The sequence below is a fragment of the Hirundo rustica genome, chromosome 1 (assembly GCF_015227805.2).
Source record: "Hirundo rustica isolate bHirRus1 chromosome 1, bHirRus1.pri.v3, whole genome shotgun sequence".
NCBI lineage: Eukaryota > Metazoa > Chordata > Aves > Passeriformes > Hirundinidae > Hirundo > Hirundo rustica.
Genome location: NC_053450.1, coordinates 124,631,285 through 124,647,638, shown reverse-complemented (window position 1 = coordinate 124,647,638; position 16,354 = coordinate 124,631,285). Strand labels below are relative to the sequence as shown.

Sequence of the window (16,354 nt, the reverse complement as noted above, 5' to 3'; positions counted from 1 at the left end):
GAGCAGATGGTTAAACAATCTAGCCCGGAGCTGTACTGGCAGCCAGAAGAGAACTTTGTTCTCAAAGTAAAAGAATTCATTGTCTTTAATTACTCCCCTTAAGATTTTTGATCAAAATAATTGCCAATGGGTTGGTTGTACTTGACATGAAGATTATTTTTGCATATGTTAAAGCATTGATAAAGTGTCTCTCAACGACTCAGTATTTCAAAGGCATTTCATTATGGCAATAATGTTCCTCAGTATGATAAATAAGTCCATAAGGAAACCTGTGTCCTGATTGGAAAAGCTGTGTACAGTGACAATCTGGAGTGACAAAACCATTTGTTTGTGCACAGTAAGAAGAGTTTGTATTTGGTAGCAAATTCATCGTTGGTCAGATATTTATAGTGAGGTAAGAAGAGTAAGGGAACAAAAACGTATAAATAAGAAGGTGTGAATTTGGAATGCGCATGGCTACATGTGATTTTTTTGTGCTCTGGCTTTTATGTATAGTATAATGCACCTTTTGCTATACACATTAAATGCATGCATGTACATGTATGCATGCATGTATAGTCACAAGAATTAGTTGCCCATAAGCTAAATTTAAGCACTAATTTAGTTTAATTACAGACAGGGTGAAAAAGTGAAACATAGAAACACTGGTTAGTAGACAGACCGAACAAAAAGTGCGTATATCTGCACCTTTCTTTAAGGAACATCCACACCTGCTGTGTGTGACAGCACACCCCTTACCTTTATTGGGGTATGTTGGAAATAACCAAGCTGGTTGAATGTGACTGATCAGAAGATTTATAAAGGATTTTGTGCTCTTCTCTCTCTTGTTCTAGTATCCTGACAGAAGGGTGAAAAACAATAAGGTATGCCTTTGGGGTGTTCTGAACCTTACAATCAGCTTTCTACAGAGTATTTTTTTTCCTGTTAACTGGGTAAATCAGAAGACAAGCACTGAGGATCATGAACTTATTCCTGTTAAGCTTTGGAAAATCAGAGTGAATACTCTTCACCAAAAACAGAAATCTACAAGCAGCCAAGTTATTTCTATTCTGTCACTCATACAACTATTTCTTTCGAATCAATGTATTACTTTAAGAGACTGACTTCATTTTTCTGAATGATACTGTACAACTGATTGTGGAATCCACTCTGCTGAAGCAATGGTAGAACTGTGATAACTGTATCCTTGGGTTTCAGTTCTGCTGGACTGTGTGGCTGTCTGGCAGAATAGGATTTGCTCTCACTTGTTGAGGTAACTGCTTTGATTCCTTTGCACAAACTCTCTGATCATTTTCTGAGAGACCGTGTTGCTTGATGCAACCTTTGCTTTGCTGAGGCGAATCTGCCAAGACAGTGCAAGCTTATTTTCTCCTGTTAAAGGGAATAAGAATGTGGAGGGGGAAAAATCTTGTGAATAATTCTGTTTCTGTGATAAGAACTACAACTGGAAAGTGCTCACTGTGTGTCCCTTCTGCATAGTGGGATGTTCAGCTGGAGGAGCAGCTGGCAGTGTGTCACTGTGTTTGTCACTGGAATTGCAGGGAATGGAAAAGGTAAGGTACCTGCCTGCCTATGTAACAGGTTTTCCATCTTGCATTGTAAGAAATTGCCACAGCCCTTGCATAAAAAATTCTTCATGTTGCCTTTGCCTGAGGCTGCAGGGTAATAACACTCTGCTGAGGCCACCCGGTCAGCCACATGATGAACAATAGAAAGTTCAAATGTTGCAAGCAAATTCTACATTTTTTGGGTTGTTTGCATGTCCCAAAGGACAGTTAATCATGGCATGAAGTAATGAACATTCAATTTGACAGATAGACTAAGTAATACTTTGTTCTGGAAGGAGAAGCAGGATGTTTTAATTAGGCTTCTAGACAGACGTAATGGAATTTCTTGCCAAAACACTAGACAAATAATTCTAATACAAAATGCTTGCCTATTTCTGCTACTTAGTGTTGGCAGCTGCATAGATTTTCTTCTCCATTTAACACTTCCTATTAGAATTTAGTGCAGAATAAGCTATTTCAGACTGGGAGTCTCCTTTCTTATCCTTAGGCTTAATGGAAATTTGGGACTAAACCAGCACAGAGTAAATCGATGTAAACTGTTGGCTGAGTGCAGGGATTCAGTCAGAGATCCAGTTTGGGGAAAAAGACAAAAATTCCTACTATATGGAAATGGTGTCACTAACGCTCGCCCTGTTCCTTCTCTTCAGGTTCTGGAAGTTCTTCATCACAGTATGTGAACACAAAAAAAATACCCATTTGGAATGGACTTAATGCAGAGCTCTGGCAGCTGATGAACTGTACACCTGTTTTGTACGCCAGGAAATCTGAGAGTAGAAAGCTGGCAAGAAACACGTGCTCTTGCTATGATGTCATTCTCCATCCAAAATGGAGAACACAAACATGTAAGAGATAGAATTCTTCTGTTTTTCTGAGGTTCTGATACAATGAGATGTGGGTGCAGGGCACTGGTGGTTCTGGAAGGGTTGGAGGGCAAGGCAGGATGCAGGTAGACACAAAGTATTTGCCTGCCCAATGCAGATCCAGCTGCCTTGAAGGGCCTGTTATTTTCTCCCCAGACCCATGATACCTCCCTTATCTCACCCATATCATTAAGCCTAATGACCGTCTCTCCTGTAACCAAAACAGAAATAGGTCTTTATTACATAAAATGCAGTCATTTTGCTGTATTGAATGCTCACTGAATTTTGTTATTTTTAATAACCACCTTATAAACAAGCAAAGGAAGAAAACATGGGTTTCACGTTACAAAAGCTTCTTGTTTCAGTGATGTGCCATCTTCTGAGGTTTTAATTGCAGCGCAATGTTGTTGTTGATGCACTTAAGTGAGAAGATTCTATTGAAATATAATTTGCATTTCTCCTGTCATCTTCTCTGAGAGGACAAGCCAATATTACCCATGACAGGCCAAAAAGTTTCGTTTTAAACAGGGACATATATACTATGTAGACTGAATCCCTCAACACTGTTACAGATGCTTACAAGGTGAGCCATTGGGACACAATTACAGTGGCTTCCTCTCTACTTGTTTTCCTGTTTTCTTCTTCCTCTATTTTCCTGGAGACTGTTTTGCAGTGTGCATTCCTTTTTTCTTTTATTCTTGTAATTTCTTTGGTTTTCACTAAGTAATTGCTAAGTATTCACTAAGGTATTGCTAAGTAATATTTTAGTACCTAATGGACACTTTGTCTTACCTATCTGGCACAACAAAAAGCCTTAAATTAGCCTACAAATACTGTAATGTTGATTGTTCCTCCTAGGTGTGAGCTGATGTAATTCAATATATCAATGATAAGTTTATTGAAACTGGTATTTGGAAAGTCTCTCAGTAAAACAGATTTAAGATTCCATTATTGAAGTCCTTGCACCACTGTACCTTGGAAGGCCTAATGTAGGAAATTTAAATCAGTCAATCTAAGCACAGTAGGTTACAGACTTCTTCTTTCCTTCTTATTAGTTATACAGCTAAATCAATTTTTTGGGCTCTCTGAAATGTTATAATGTAATGAAATCCAAATCTAAGATCTGAATGTAACCTTCAGAAAGTGAGTTTTATGCTTTCCTGTCTTAGAAAGTTAAACCCTAGTAACTCTATGGTTACTCAGCAAGGTGCCTGGTGGGGTGAGCCATACAATCTAACTTTATCTGAGAAACAGAAAGTGGCTTTTTCAAGAAACATTTTGGAGCACCTAAATTTAGAGTCCTGCTCTGACTCATCTTCTGATTATTTCTATTGACCTTGAGAGAGATTTTTCCCTCCTCTGCTTTTATCTGCTTTCAGGAGCACTCACATCAGCAAAGCAGGCTAGTCACCTTTTAAAGTAATTAAACTCTAACAAACTCATACAAGGTCAAGTAAAATCTTTTGAATTTTTCTTCCCCTGTGATTCTGGTAAAAAACTCTAGGCATGTTCAAACAGAGTTTGTTTAGCTTATTCAAGGAATAGTGTACACATTGTGTTGCAGATAATTCTCTGCAGCGCTGTAATGAACATGATTGCCCTGACCATCTTGTTAAACAGCATATCTTAATTTTCTTTTGCTGAAAATTTGTAGATGATTTCTGGGTTCTGACCCTTACAAGCAATGAATGTGTGCCTATGACTGAGAATGTGGCTGCTGTTTGAGGCACATATTTAAGAGCTGCTCCCCCAGCTACGATATCCAGAGCTGGTATTCATCATCCAAAACCCCAGCACCTGGAGTAGAACTTGTGAGTGTCTGTTGTTACTAGTTGGCATTTTTAACATCCAGTTTGAAGATTAATTGGAACAAACTCCATTATTTATACTAAGTCTTCCTTCTAATTTTCATTCTGTTAATTTATTATTTATTTGGTGGCCACATATACCCTCAAATAGTCATTTCAGAGAATTTTGCCATCAGTTAAGTGGTTTTTTTTTTTTCTTCTCTTATGTCTACTGCTTAATCAGAGCAGTATTGTGGAGGGCTGACCCTGGTTGAATGCCAAGTGCTCACCAAGACACTATTACTCCCCCTCACCAGCTGGACAGCAGGGAGAAAAATATGATGAAAGACTCTTGGGTCAAGGTAAGGACAGGGAAATCAAATACTCAGTGTCATGGGCACAACAGACTCAACTTGGGGAAATTAATTTTATTTATTACCAATCAAATCAGAGTAGGGTAGTGGCAAAAAAAAAAACCCAAAACACCCAAACCTTACAAATGCCTTCCTTCTACTCCTCCCTCTTCTCCAGTTTAACTTCACCCCCAGTTTTCTCTGCCTCTTCACCCCATAAGCACAGGGGGATGGGAAATGGGATTGCAGTCAGCTCATTGTTGTCTCCGCTCCTCCTTTCCTCTCAGGGGAAGTACTCCTCACACTCTTCCCCTGCTCCATCACCGAGTCCCTCCCATGGCAGACAGGCCTCCATGATTTTTTCCAACTTGAGTCCTTCCCTCAGGCTGCAGTTCTTCACAAACTGCTCCAGCCATGGGTCTCCCATGGGGTTACAAGCTGTGCCAGCAAACCTGCTCCAGCATGGGCTCCTCTCTCTGCAGGTTTGTGGAAGGAGCCAAAGGTGGCCTGTCATTTCTTTCCAGTGCAGCTAACAAGCAATTTCCAAGTTCCCATATGAAGCTATTTTGAGAAAGAGAAGTTCCTTTAACACAACAATCTATTCTAAGGGTGAAAAACAAATATAATAACCTATAATAACAAGGGATTTGTCCCATGAGAATCAGTAAAGAAAATATGTAAACAATGCAAGAATAGATAGATTTGATGGACAAGTAGAATACCTTTTATTAACTTTTTACCAGAATAATTAACAAGAAAGCTATTAACCAATTAAAGTTGCCCACAAGGTTTGTAAAGACTGTATAAAAGACAACATGCTGCCATAATAAAGAGAGCCTTCTGAAGATTTTACTGTGTCACTCTGTATGTCATGTCTGCCTCAACAGGGACACAGGTTCACAGGTCCTCCTAGAAACCTGCCCTAGCACAGGCTTTTCGTAGGATTCCAGCCTTTTTCTGGTATCTGCCTACTTCTGTGTGGGGTACCTTTCATCCACAGTAAGAGAAATTCAGGCTCCAAGTCCATTCAAATCATTCAAAATAATGTCCACAGCAACTGTCCACCGCAAACTGAAGCCTTAACGTTATCCTATGGCAACATTTATGCACAGATAATTTTTTTTGCCAGCTTAATTAACTTTGCACGAACAATGTGTATGAGATCTAGAGGAAGCAAATCACTTCATCACCTTTCCGCTACACTCTTGAGCAACTTAAAGAGTTATATTTGTGGAAGACAAGTTGTAGAAGGTGTAGAAAGTATGTTGTATACACTTGTCACTGGAGGAATAGAAAGCACGAGCTATTAGTTGTAATCGCCTCAGTCTGTAGTTATGATTATTTTTGCACTTTTTTTTCAGTGTGTTCTCCATAGGGTATTCTCAAGTGATTCATGGTGTTTTGATTGCATTCCCTTGTATTGTACAAATTTTTAATGCTTAGATGAGTAGGAATTTTCCTGGGGAGATTAGAAGTCTGTGGACATAGAGACATGGATCTGATGATCAAATGATATAATCCATTATCAACTCTCCTGTTCTCTTTGAGGGTTAATATTTGATAGGAAAATGCAGAGCTTGGAAAAGAAAGATTTAGCAGGAAAGGAAGCTTTTAGGTGCTCACAGTAAGTAAAGCTATTTATTGCAAATTATTTATCCAAATGGTTTTAGGTAAGGTGAAATCTAGGCCAGAAATTAAATTGAAGTAGTTGAGAAATTGAACCACCTACATCTTTCACCAGTCTTTGCTTCTATAACAGTTACAGGGAGACTGGTGTTCTGTAAAGCCTTAGGTGAAACGAATGCATTTCAGCTACAATCAGATTTCAAAAGCTTCCTATTAGAAGTTGAATAAAAATTTTCAAGTAGAAATACTGTGTAAAAAGTAATCCAGTAAAACAATTTCTTTTAGTAATTCTTTGAGAATAAAAGAATGGTGTATCTTGTTTCATCACTCTTTAGAATTTAGTCCCAGCCAGAGAGAGAGAGAGACAGAAATTAGTTTGCTTTTAAAAGTAAACTGTGATGTGCAAATGTTTGATGGGGTTTTTTCCGTTTCAGTTCTAGTCAACCTTCGTTCATACATTTTAGACTGTACATCCCCCATACTTTACTGATTTACTTGTAATAAAAGGCAAAGCAGTCTTGCTTGTCGGAAATGCTTGAGTAAGAAAAACAGTGATTATAGGCAATAGGCTTGGTGCTGTCTCTGAAGACAACAGTTCTTTCAATTACCACACAACATCGGCATTGCTCCTGAGCAAGTTCCATACAGATGTGTGAAACTTATCTTCCCTCAACAGCAGTGATAAAATATATAATTACAGCCTTATCACAACAATTGGCTATTGCTCTTGGCTGGGCCTTGGCAAAGTTCATTGCTTTGCAAACTGGAAAACTTTGAAAGTTGTGTCAGGCAAGGGGAAAAGAGGAGGATGAAACTGCTTGGTGTAAACTGGAACTGATACTGTGCTCCCACAAGTTGCTGTCTGATTGCAGACGAGAAAATTTGGCATTACCTCTGCTCACAAGAAGCCTTGAGCCAGCTTTGCCCTAGCTTGGATGTCTCTGCATGGTGCTGTAGGTGTACCAAAATGGGCAGACAGAAGTTGAGTTTGCTTTTCCTAGGTACCTTAAAACATCCAAGGAGGGTCAATCCCTGTCTGTGGAGTTTGGAGTCTCTGTAGATGAAATGCATACAGATCAAAGGAAATGGAAATATAACACACAAATGGAGAGGGCTGCATGTTGGCCAAAAATGTTATACTGGTGGTAGATTTTGGAACAAGAGGGGTCAGACAGTCAAAGAAAAATAGGCTCATCAAAACTGTCTGTTTTGCTCTTCATGAAGAACACAATCGAGGGAGAGCCCAGCTGTCAGTGGATATGTCCTCTTTGCCAACCCTTTTTTTATTCTTCCTGTAACTTGAACAGGAAACAACTATACAGAAAAAACTATGTGCCCTCTTTGCTGTACAACTTTTCATGCCATGAAAAGCACTAGTAAAGTAAATTAATACACTAGCTTGTAATTTTAAATGTCTGGGAGAAGATACCAAATTTTTTTTCAGTTTTAAAAGATTTTTATGATTTTAGAAGACATAAGATAAAACCTTTGGCAGCATTTAAGTGTGTTTGATGTGTAATTCAACTGCTTTTGCAATCAGTAGTCTGATTTTCCAATCTACATGGTTGCTAATGGATTGTATTTTCACCAGCTTTACAAAGGTAAGTATAAATCCACAAATCTTAATTGAGTAAGCTTTTACTCTGTCTTGTCTTTTATGTCTGGTGTTAATTTCTTCTGTATTCACATCAGATAAGCAAAGACCATTTTGTCTTCTTTATACCTTAGTTTATTCTTTGAAGTGTTTCCAAAATCATCTTACCATAGAATCTGGCATTAACAGAACTTAATAGCCTTTTTGCCCATCAAAATCAATGGAAAAATTAGGAGAAAAGAAGTTTGCTGTGCGTCAGAGTGAAATCATGAGCTGTTGCAAACTGTCATAACTCCTTTAATGGGGAATCAGCCTTAAAACGATTTCAGAAATTCCTCTGATCAGGGAGGGATTTTTCAGCTAATGATTGCCATTCCAGTAGCAACCATGGCCATGGCTCTAGACTACAAAAGCATAACACTTTCCATTGCAAAGACAAGCTGATGAAAGGAGCTCCTGGGCAGAAAAGGCTTTGTATTCTTGCAGGAAAATTCTTAAATAAACCAAAGATGTGGAGTTAACATCACAGGGGCTTGTTCTCCAAGCCTGTTACACCCACCAACAGTCTCGTGACATAAAATTTGAAAGTTTATGAGTATTTAAGGATTTGCTGTGAAGTTTTAGTAGTGTACCTTCAGATTTTAAGTCAGTGTTGTAAACCATCCACTGCTCCTTCTAAGAAAAATTAAGACAGGTACAAAGCAGTGGACTCATATCACTGTCCACGGCTCTTCCTTCTGCCCACTGCTCTTCAGCCAGGCTCCTCTTGTTAAATGCTGTCCTACCAAGTCCCTCCCTTCCCCTGTCACAGCAGGTGAACTGCATGACAATCCAGAAACAAGTAGATTGTGTTCCCTTTTCATTGCATTCACAGCATTATCTCGATGAGCTGTGACAGAATGATTCTGTACTGTCATGTGTAGATCAAAATGACGGCCTCTTACATTATTTTGTGCTTGCATGTACCAATGTTTCTTCATGGAAAATGCATTCAAGTGATACACTGAAGTGCCTTCATGTGTCTTATGCCATCACTCCAAGCAATTATTTGGAACAGTCAAATTGTGGATTGTTTTCATAATGGAAAGAGTCATTCACAGGAAATTGCACAAATGAGCAATTTAAATTAAGCCTTAGTTCATAAAAAAGAGCTTGAAAGATGATTTTGTTAAAGTACAGTGATTCACAACTGTTCATTGCTATGTTCTTTCCATAGTTCAGAGGTTAAAAGATTTTTCTTACAGATCATATCACTTTTAATCTGCAGTATTTTCTGTCAGTTCTCATCTTATCTGTAGCCACATAACTTCTTTTGAGTTATCTGCTAGAGTGGGTGAGATTAGTATGTAGTGTAGCGTTTTATTTAGCATTCCCCAAGGCATATGACTCACCCACTCTGTCTCTAGAACAGCAGAAAATTCCAAAATGTTGCCTGATGGAGGCACGTTCTGATGGAAACTAATATTAGTACATTAATTCTGGGGTCCTCAGTGATACTAAAGTCTGGAACACTGCCACAGAAAACAAAAATTTGCAAGTGTTTATAATTTTGGACATTATTTAAAATTTAGATCAGGTTAAGGATCAGTAGGGATGATTCCTAATTTGGGGCTTAAAATTATAGATACACATTGAGCTAAAAGAACAAAATTGTCTTTTATAAAATTAAGAGACTTTAAGACTTTCATATGCGTATAGTTTTTGCAAAAACTATGTGGTAGGAAAGCAGGGTAAGTGCAGCCACAACTTTTGCCCTCAAAATTTATGCTCATCCAGTTGCAAATATGTAGAGGTTCTCCATTTCTGTCCTGTCTTTCAGCACACTTCACTCTTTTCTTCTTGTTTTACTTCTCCAGTCAGTAACCATCCTTTCAGCTGACTGTGACTAGACAGAAACAGCCTTGGAAACATTTGTTACCTTCATTGAGTTCGCCAGTCCAAATCACTGTTGAGGTTTGCAGATGATTAATTTCACTGAAAAATCTATGACAATACTTCTGTAGTCCTACTGGAAACTGCTTGTAGGATGTACAAAACTTTTGAGAAATCTCTTTCTTCTTGCTGAACAGTATTGAATTTGCATTTGATTCTCTGCTGTGCTGTAAGGATTTTAACCATTGTATTCCCTAAATATTTCATAACCCCCTTTGGTTCAAATCCCAGCTCTGAGAGAGAGAGAATTTAGGCTGCTTGTTGAAGATGAGAGCCTCAGTCACTGTGACATACTGAAGTTTTCCTTGAAGTCCACCTGTGGTTTTATTTTGTGCAAAATATTTTCTGTGATAATTTGAACAAAAATATATGAGCTAGGAAGGTAGATTGTTAGTTTTCCAGTCCTGCTTTTATAAATTCCTGGTGATTTCTGCAGGTTTTTGTTTCCATGCACAAAATTGAAAGATTGCAGTTAGAAATGTGTCTGTGGAATACTTCACTAAGTAGCAAAAATCGAGGATCTCATTGTACCAGAGTCCAGCATTATAATAACGCTTAATAAATGTTGTTTTCTTCTGTATTTTCAACATGACTTAGCAGCTTTCTGTAGCAATTTTTTTCCCTTACGCATCTAAGGGAAGCAGTGCAGTGGGATAAAAATTGTATAAACTCAAAGTTTATGTCTCAATGTTTTATAATTCTGATGAATACAGAAGGGTCTTTGAGTTAATTTGTTCACTGTTGTAGTAAAAATGTAACCTGATGGTCTGCATTGACCATTGTGTAAGCACCTCATTTGGGGGAATAGGCTGAAATTTAGTACAATCACCTTAATATTTCTTTGTCTGGGAGATGTTATTGCATTAGATTCCTGATTAAATGATATCTATTATTCATGTTTTTTGCACTTTACTTATTTTGGTAAAGACCTTATTTAATCCTTCCTGGGAGAAAGAAAATAATCTACTCAATGATTAATTTTTTGAGTGTCAGGATACCTGGGGATTTCACATTCAAAGCGTTTCAGTTTCAAAGGATGCAGATGGATATGTGTGAAATTTTCAAAAGCTGTGAAGTAGTCAATCAACTAAATCAACAAGAGTTTTCTGTAACTCAGAATCCCAGAGTGATATATTCTCAAAGACTATCTGTGAGTTTCACTGATTGCTAAGGACTTCAATAGTCAAAAAAAAATCCCCAACCTTGCACATGGTGAAATGTTCCATAAATTTTAGCCATCATGAGTTTGAATTCTTGATTTTGTTTCATTTCAGTGTTGCTTCATATGGTAATAATTTTTATGCCTTTGTGTTACATTTCAGGGATGTTTGGAAAAAAGCTGGAGAAGGAACATGGTCATGTCTATATTCCAGTAAAAGAATGAGGAACTTTCCTGTTATATTGGTGATTTGAATATGGCTGAAGCGTATAGGTGTGGCATGGTTTGGCCTCATGCATTGATTTGGCAGCATATGGATTGTGGATGCTGGTGATCATTTGCTTCTTACTTGATGTTACAATTTTTATGCTGTGGTCCATGATGGCAACCTTAAACCACAGAAAAAACAGAAAGCTTTAAAATTAATTTATTAAAGAGAAAAGCATATGCCCCTGGGAGATTATAGACTGCTTTAGGAAAGAGAAGCAGAGAGTGAAAGGGGCTGTGGAATCTTGGAAGTGAAGTAGCCTTCAGCTGCTTTTGATGGAGCTGCTGGTTGTTGGCCCCACTGATTGGCTATAGAGAGCAGGGCTGGCTGAGATACAGAAACTGATTCCCTAAATTGCAGGTGTTTAACCTATAACACCCTCTATGTTTTCTTCACTTGTAAAGACAACAGACAAAATCCATAGACATTTTATAATACTGGTTCAAATGAACAGCCTTTTTCTGTCACAAGAATAATACCATAGAAGATGGCCACTGAAGGATAATTCAGTTGATTTGAGCAATTAAGGTAATTACAGAATCACAGAATCTCAGACCTCTTAGGGTTGGAAAGGACCTCTGGAGATCATCCAGTACAAGAAGCCAAGACAGTGTCACCTAGAGTAGGTGACGAATGACTTACTATCCAAATGACAATCTAATTTTTTGGCAATTAAAATATATTGTATTCAGAACCTGCGTAAATATAAATTTTCCAGTCCAAAGTCAATGGATTAGTGTTTTAGTTCATTCTTTTACAGCAAGACAAATATTCTGTGTAAATCCTTCACTGTTATAAGTATGCATTAAATTCTTGCTCAGATACAAACATGTCATCTTATATGACATGAAAAAAATATGTGACTTACAAAGAAACATTTTGAATGATCTGTACTGTTCTTGCTTCTTTAAATGCAGTTGAATTGTATAAATTTTTTCACTAGGCCATACTTCATCCCATGAAGGAATGACACAAGGCATCAGCTGAATATCATGTTAAGGAACATGTAAAGAGGGGGAAAAAAAAAAGTGACTACTCAAATCTGAAAAACCTCTGGCTTGGAGGAATCAGTCAGGTCTAATTCAGTGACATGCAAAGGTAACGTCTCAATAGTGTCCTATTTTCTTCCCATAACTATGTTCTTTTTGAGACAGGGAGCCTTTTATTCTTTCACAATGATTTCAGAGTAAAGACCTCAAAATCCCTAGTGCTTAAAAGGGTTGATGATTCTTTCTTTGAATGGTTTTAAATTCTTTTAAAACAAAACTTATCTAAAAATTAAAATTTCCCATTTTTACAAAAGAGATCAAAACAAGAAAAATGCCAACCATGCAATTCAGGGATTTAATGTAACTACTTAAGAATTCCAAAATAGAGTAAACTTCATTACAAACATATAGAAAGAAAGAGAATGCGTTATTTTATGAAGTTCTGGGAAGGAAGGATTTGTTGATTTGAGCAGGGAATAACTGCTAACTAACTCATTATTCATGTGTTTTCCTTTAACAGTATTTCTCTTCAAGACCTGCTTGCCCTAGCTGAGATGTACACTAACATCTAAAGAAACAAGATTCTCTTCCCATTTGGACAAAAAGAATGCAAATTGCCAGCAACTAAGAGCCCTTTTTTGAAGTTTAATTTTATTTTATTTTATTTCACTTTTTAGGTGGTGTCCTTTTAATTCACCAGGACCTGTGTCATCTGGAGAGACAGAAAGAGTATTGGATAATTCAGCAAATAGAGGAGCACATCCCCCCCCCCCCCATTCTCCATGATGATCTTTGCTGGGTGTTTTCTTATTGGGATCAGCTAATTTTCCTCTTATCTGCGGTGAGTGATGCTTGTGTGCATTCTCAAACCGGTTTGTACTTCTTTTGACTGTGCTTTACTCATCTCCAAGTATGTTTGGACCTGGTTTCACTACAAAAATCCCTTTAGCATCAGAACCTTTGTAAAAATTTAGTATCTTAATTGTAACAGAAATTTTGAACAAAATATTATGGGATAGAAAATGTGTGAATATTCTTCGTTTTAATATGTCAATCCCAATTAGATACTTCCATGGATATTTGTATTCCAGATTTCCTATAGGACGGAACTGTTGATTCTTCAACTGAGGTTAAGCCTGGAAATGTACAGTGCTTCAGTGTTTTGTCATTAATATTAATCAAATTACATTTTCTTTCTCAGTTATGATAGGCAAAAGCTAACTATTAAAGAAATCCATTCTTTTCAGTATGTTGGATGTGGATCCAGCTGTTGGCAGCTTCGTTATCAAGCCTAAGCTCCAGCTAGGGTTTGAAGTGTCATATTTTAGCAATCCTGTATTTAATACATGAAATAATTACTATTTAGCTTTCCACTACAATAGGTAGCAGATGAAAGGGAAAAGGAGGAAATATAGTGTTTGAAATTTAGTACAGTTGGAAATCTTGTTGTTCTTATAGCCAAATGGAAAGAGACACACTAGATTTATTATGACGTTGAGAGTTCCCTGAATTGCAGTCTCATGTGGCCATTCACCTGTCAGATGTGCCCTTGGGGCTCATAACCAGACATGCAACTGCTGTGGAACTGCACCAGGGATGAGGCTAGAAATGAAGTATTTTCTGTGACACACAAGTAGCTGTATGCTCACCAGGCTGTATTGTCATTTAACACTTCATTGGCCCTTATCTGCTGTTTGATGCTAGAGAATCTTCATCTCCTTTCCCTTTTTTATTTTCAAAGACATTTTGCAATATTTGTCCACAGCTTCCTTTCTCTAGATCCCTGATTACCATCTACAGAAAGATAGTTTGCTTCCACTTCCAGCCATAAGCTCTTTTTCCACCAATAGTCAAGAATATTTGAGCCATAGTACAAGCAGACATATGTCTTCACCAGGGATTCAAAACTTCCCACCAACTGATATGAAGTTCCACTACGTTCTTAATATGAGAGACCTCTCCAGCGGCTTTCAGGTCTGTATCATGGGCTAGTATACCTGACAACACTCTTTTATTGCTGATCTTTACAATCTAATAATGGACGTTGGATTGTGGGCTGATGAAGAACAATGGATGCTTTTTGTACAAAGTAGAAGATAGTCCCTGCCCTAAAGGGACCATGGTCAGGTAGATCAGATGGACAGAAAGATGAGATAGAAAATTTATTTAGCAGAAATAGAGCAATGGTTTGCAAAGTTTGCTGTGCTTACTTTTTTGGTTTATTGGTTGGTTTTTAAGAAAAGAAAGTCAACATTTCAAAGGGTACAACAACTTTTGGAAGACTAGCTAGAACAAAACAGATTGAAGAAGCTCTGAAACAATCATAAAATCACAAAATCATTCAGGTAGCAAAAGACCTCTAAGATCAATGACACCAGCCCTTAATCTAGCACTGCCATGTCCACCCTTAAACCATGTACCTAAGTGCTGCCTCTACATATCTTTTAAATGCTTCCAGGGATGGTGACTCAACCACATCCTTGGGTATCCTGATCCAGCGCTTGACAACACTTTCAATGAAGCAGGATCTTCAAAGGGAAGCTGAACACCAGAGAAGAGATTAAAGACAGAGGGAAGAATACAATAAGGTCAGCAAATCCTGGCCTCTCTTGTAAAATCAGGTGAGTCTGATCCTGATTAGCTTTTATCTGCTTTCCTGTTCCTTGGAGTGCAGCTCTGTTCTTTTACAGAGTATTTTGTCTACCCACCCCACAGATCACTGTGAAGGCAAGGAGGCAAGGACTTGTCAGGTCCTCTTGTACACCACACACCTTGTTTTGGCGGGGTTGCACTGGCCCATCATGCATGTTTGCACCCATCCTGGTGTCAAAGCTGTGAAAGGAGGATGTTTGAGGTAACAGTTGAGAAAGTGTTAATTTTATCATGATGACCTCTGTCCTGTTTTCTTGAGCAGTATTGAAAAACAGGGCTAGTGACCATGGAAGGTCCTGGCAGTGCCGATGCTTCCGTGTGTCCTGTACTGCCCTGGTACCTCAAGCCCCAATGGCCCGCATAAGTGTGCTAGTCAGTGGAGAGCAGACACTTGTTTTTACTATATTTTTCATGTTCAACTGGCTGGAGAACTGCTAATTTTAGAGACATCCTGGTTTCATGTTCAAGAATATACGGATTCAAGCATAATGTCTATTGGATATCTACAAAGTATAACTAATGTCTTTGCAGAAGATATCAGTTGGTCTTCCTTAAGACATCCTATTTTGATGCCAGATGACAGCATTACAAAATAATGATTTTGTTGTTGTTGTCTTTAGGGCATTTTGTTTGCTACACCCAAGTGTTTGCAGCAACCAAATGATATTCGTTATCTCTGGATCATGAGTTAGCACACGTCTATGGGGATAAACTAGTGGAAAGCAAAGACTGTAATTTCTGTTATAAAATGGTGATGGACGTTATGGACAAGTATTTTGAGGTGTGCTGGTGGCTGGAGAGTACTTTTCCTATTGCCAGCAAGTTAAAACCTGAGTGGTGACAGGTCTTATTTATTGGAACTCTACGTAGCAGTAGGGAGCTACTCGAGGAGTTCCTAGAGGGCTACAATGACATGCCTGCTTCTGTGAACCCAGTCTTGTCTGAGGGTGCCGTGCAGTGGGTGAAACTGAAATACCTATAAAGGGAACACATAATCCATCATGATGCTAACTATGCTTGCATGAAATCATTGCCTTTTGCCGTTCAGGCGTTGTTGCTGTGCAAACTCATCACACGCTTAATGGAAGGTTCATGCAGGGCACCATGCAGCGGTAGAGATGATACACAGACTTCAGTGGTGCCCTTGTGGAAGAGCAGATTGTGTCTCAGTGTTAAAAATAACCTCCATTTTGTTTGTTTGAGCAGAGATTCATCAGGTTTTTTTGCACTCCACAGAAATTACCACCACTTATTTTTCTGAGACTGGAGAGATAATCTATAATGCTGTAGATACTTTGCTTTTCTTTTAATTAGTTAATGATGTATCAGGCCTTTATAAGAAAAGCAGTATTTGTCTTTTGTTTCCAAAAAAGGGAAAATGCTCTTAAAATCAGATTAATTTAAAGCAATGACAATGCTTTAAGCATATAGTAAATAATGCCCCTGCATGGCAGACTGGAGTTGCTTTGCTGCCCAGCCTTGTACTTTTTAGTATCTAAACCAGTCAAGACTTTTAAATGTCATCATATATTTATTTTATTTATCTGTATTCTTTTTTTTCCATAT

General features: G+C 38.0%; 1 protein-coding gene across 1 annotated transcript in view; it reads left to right on the top strand.

The window, feature by feature from the left end:
- The window catches only part of DNAH11 (dynein axonemal heavy chain 11), an 83,604-nt gene that overhangs the window by 6,419 nt on the left and 60,831 nt on the right, over positions 1 to 16,354 (top strand). The window contains 4 exon segments of the mRNA XM_040060947.1: positions 13,987 to 14,031; positions 14,034 to 14,110; positions 15,409 to 15,466; positions 15,469 to 15,749. Coding sequence (XP_039916881.1) covers positions 13,987 to 14,031; positions 14,034 to 14,110; positions 15,409 to 15,466; positions 15,469 to 15,749 — 461 coding nt within the window.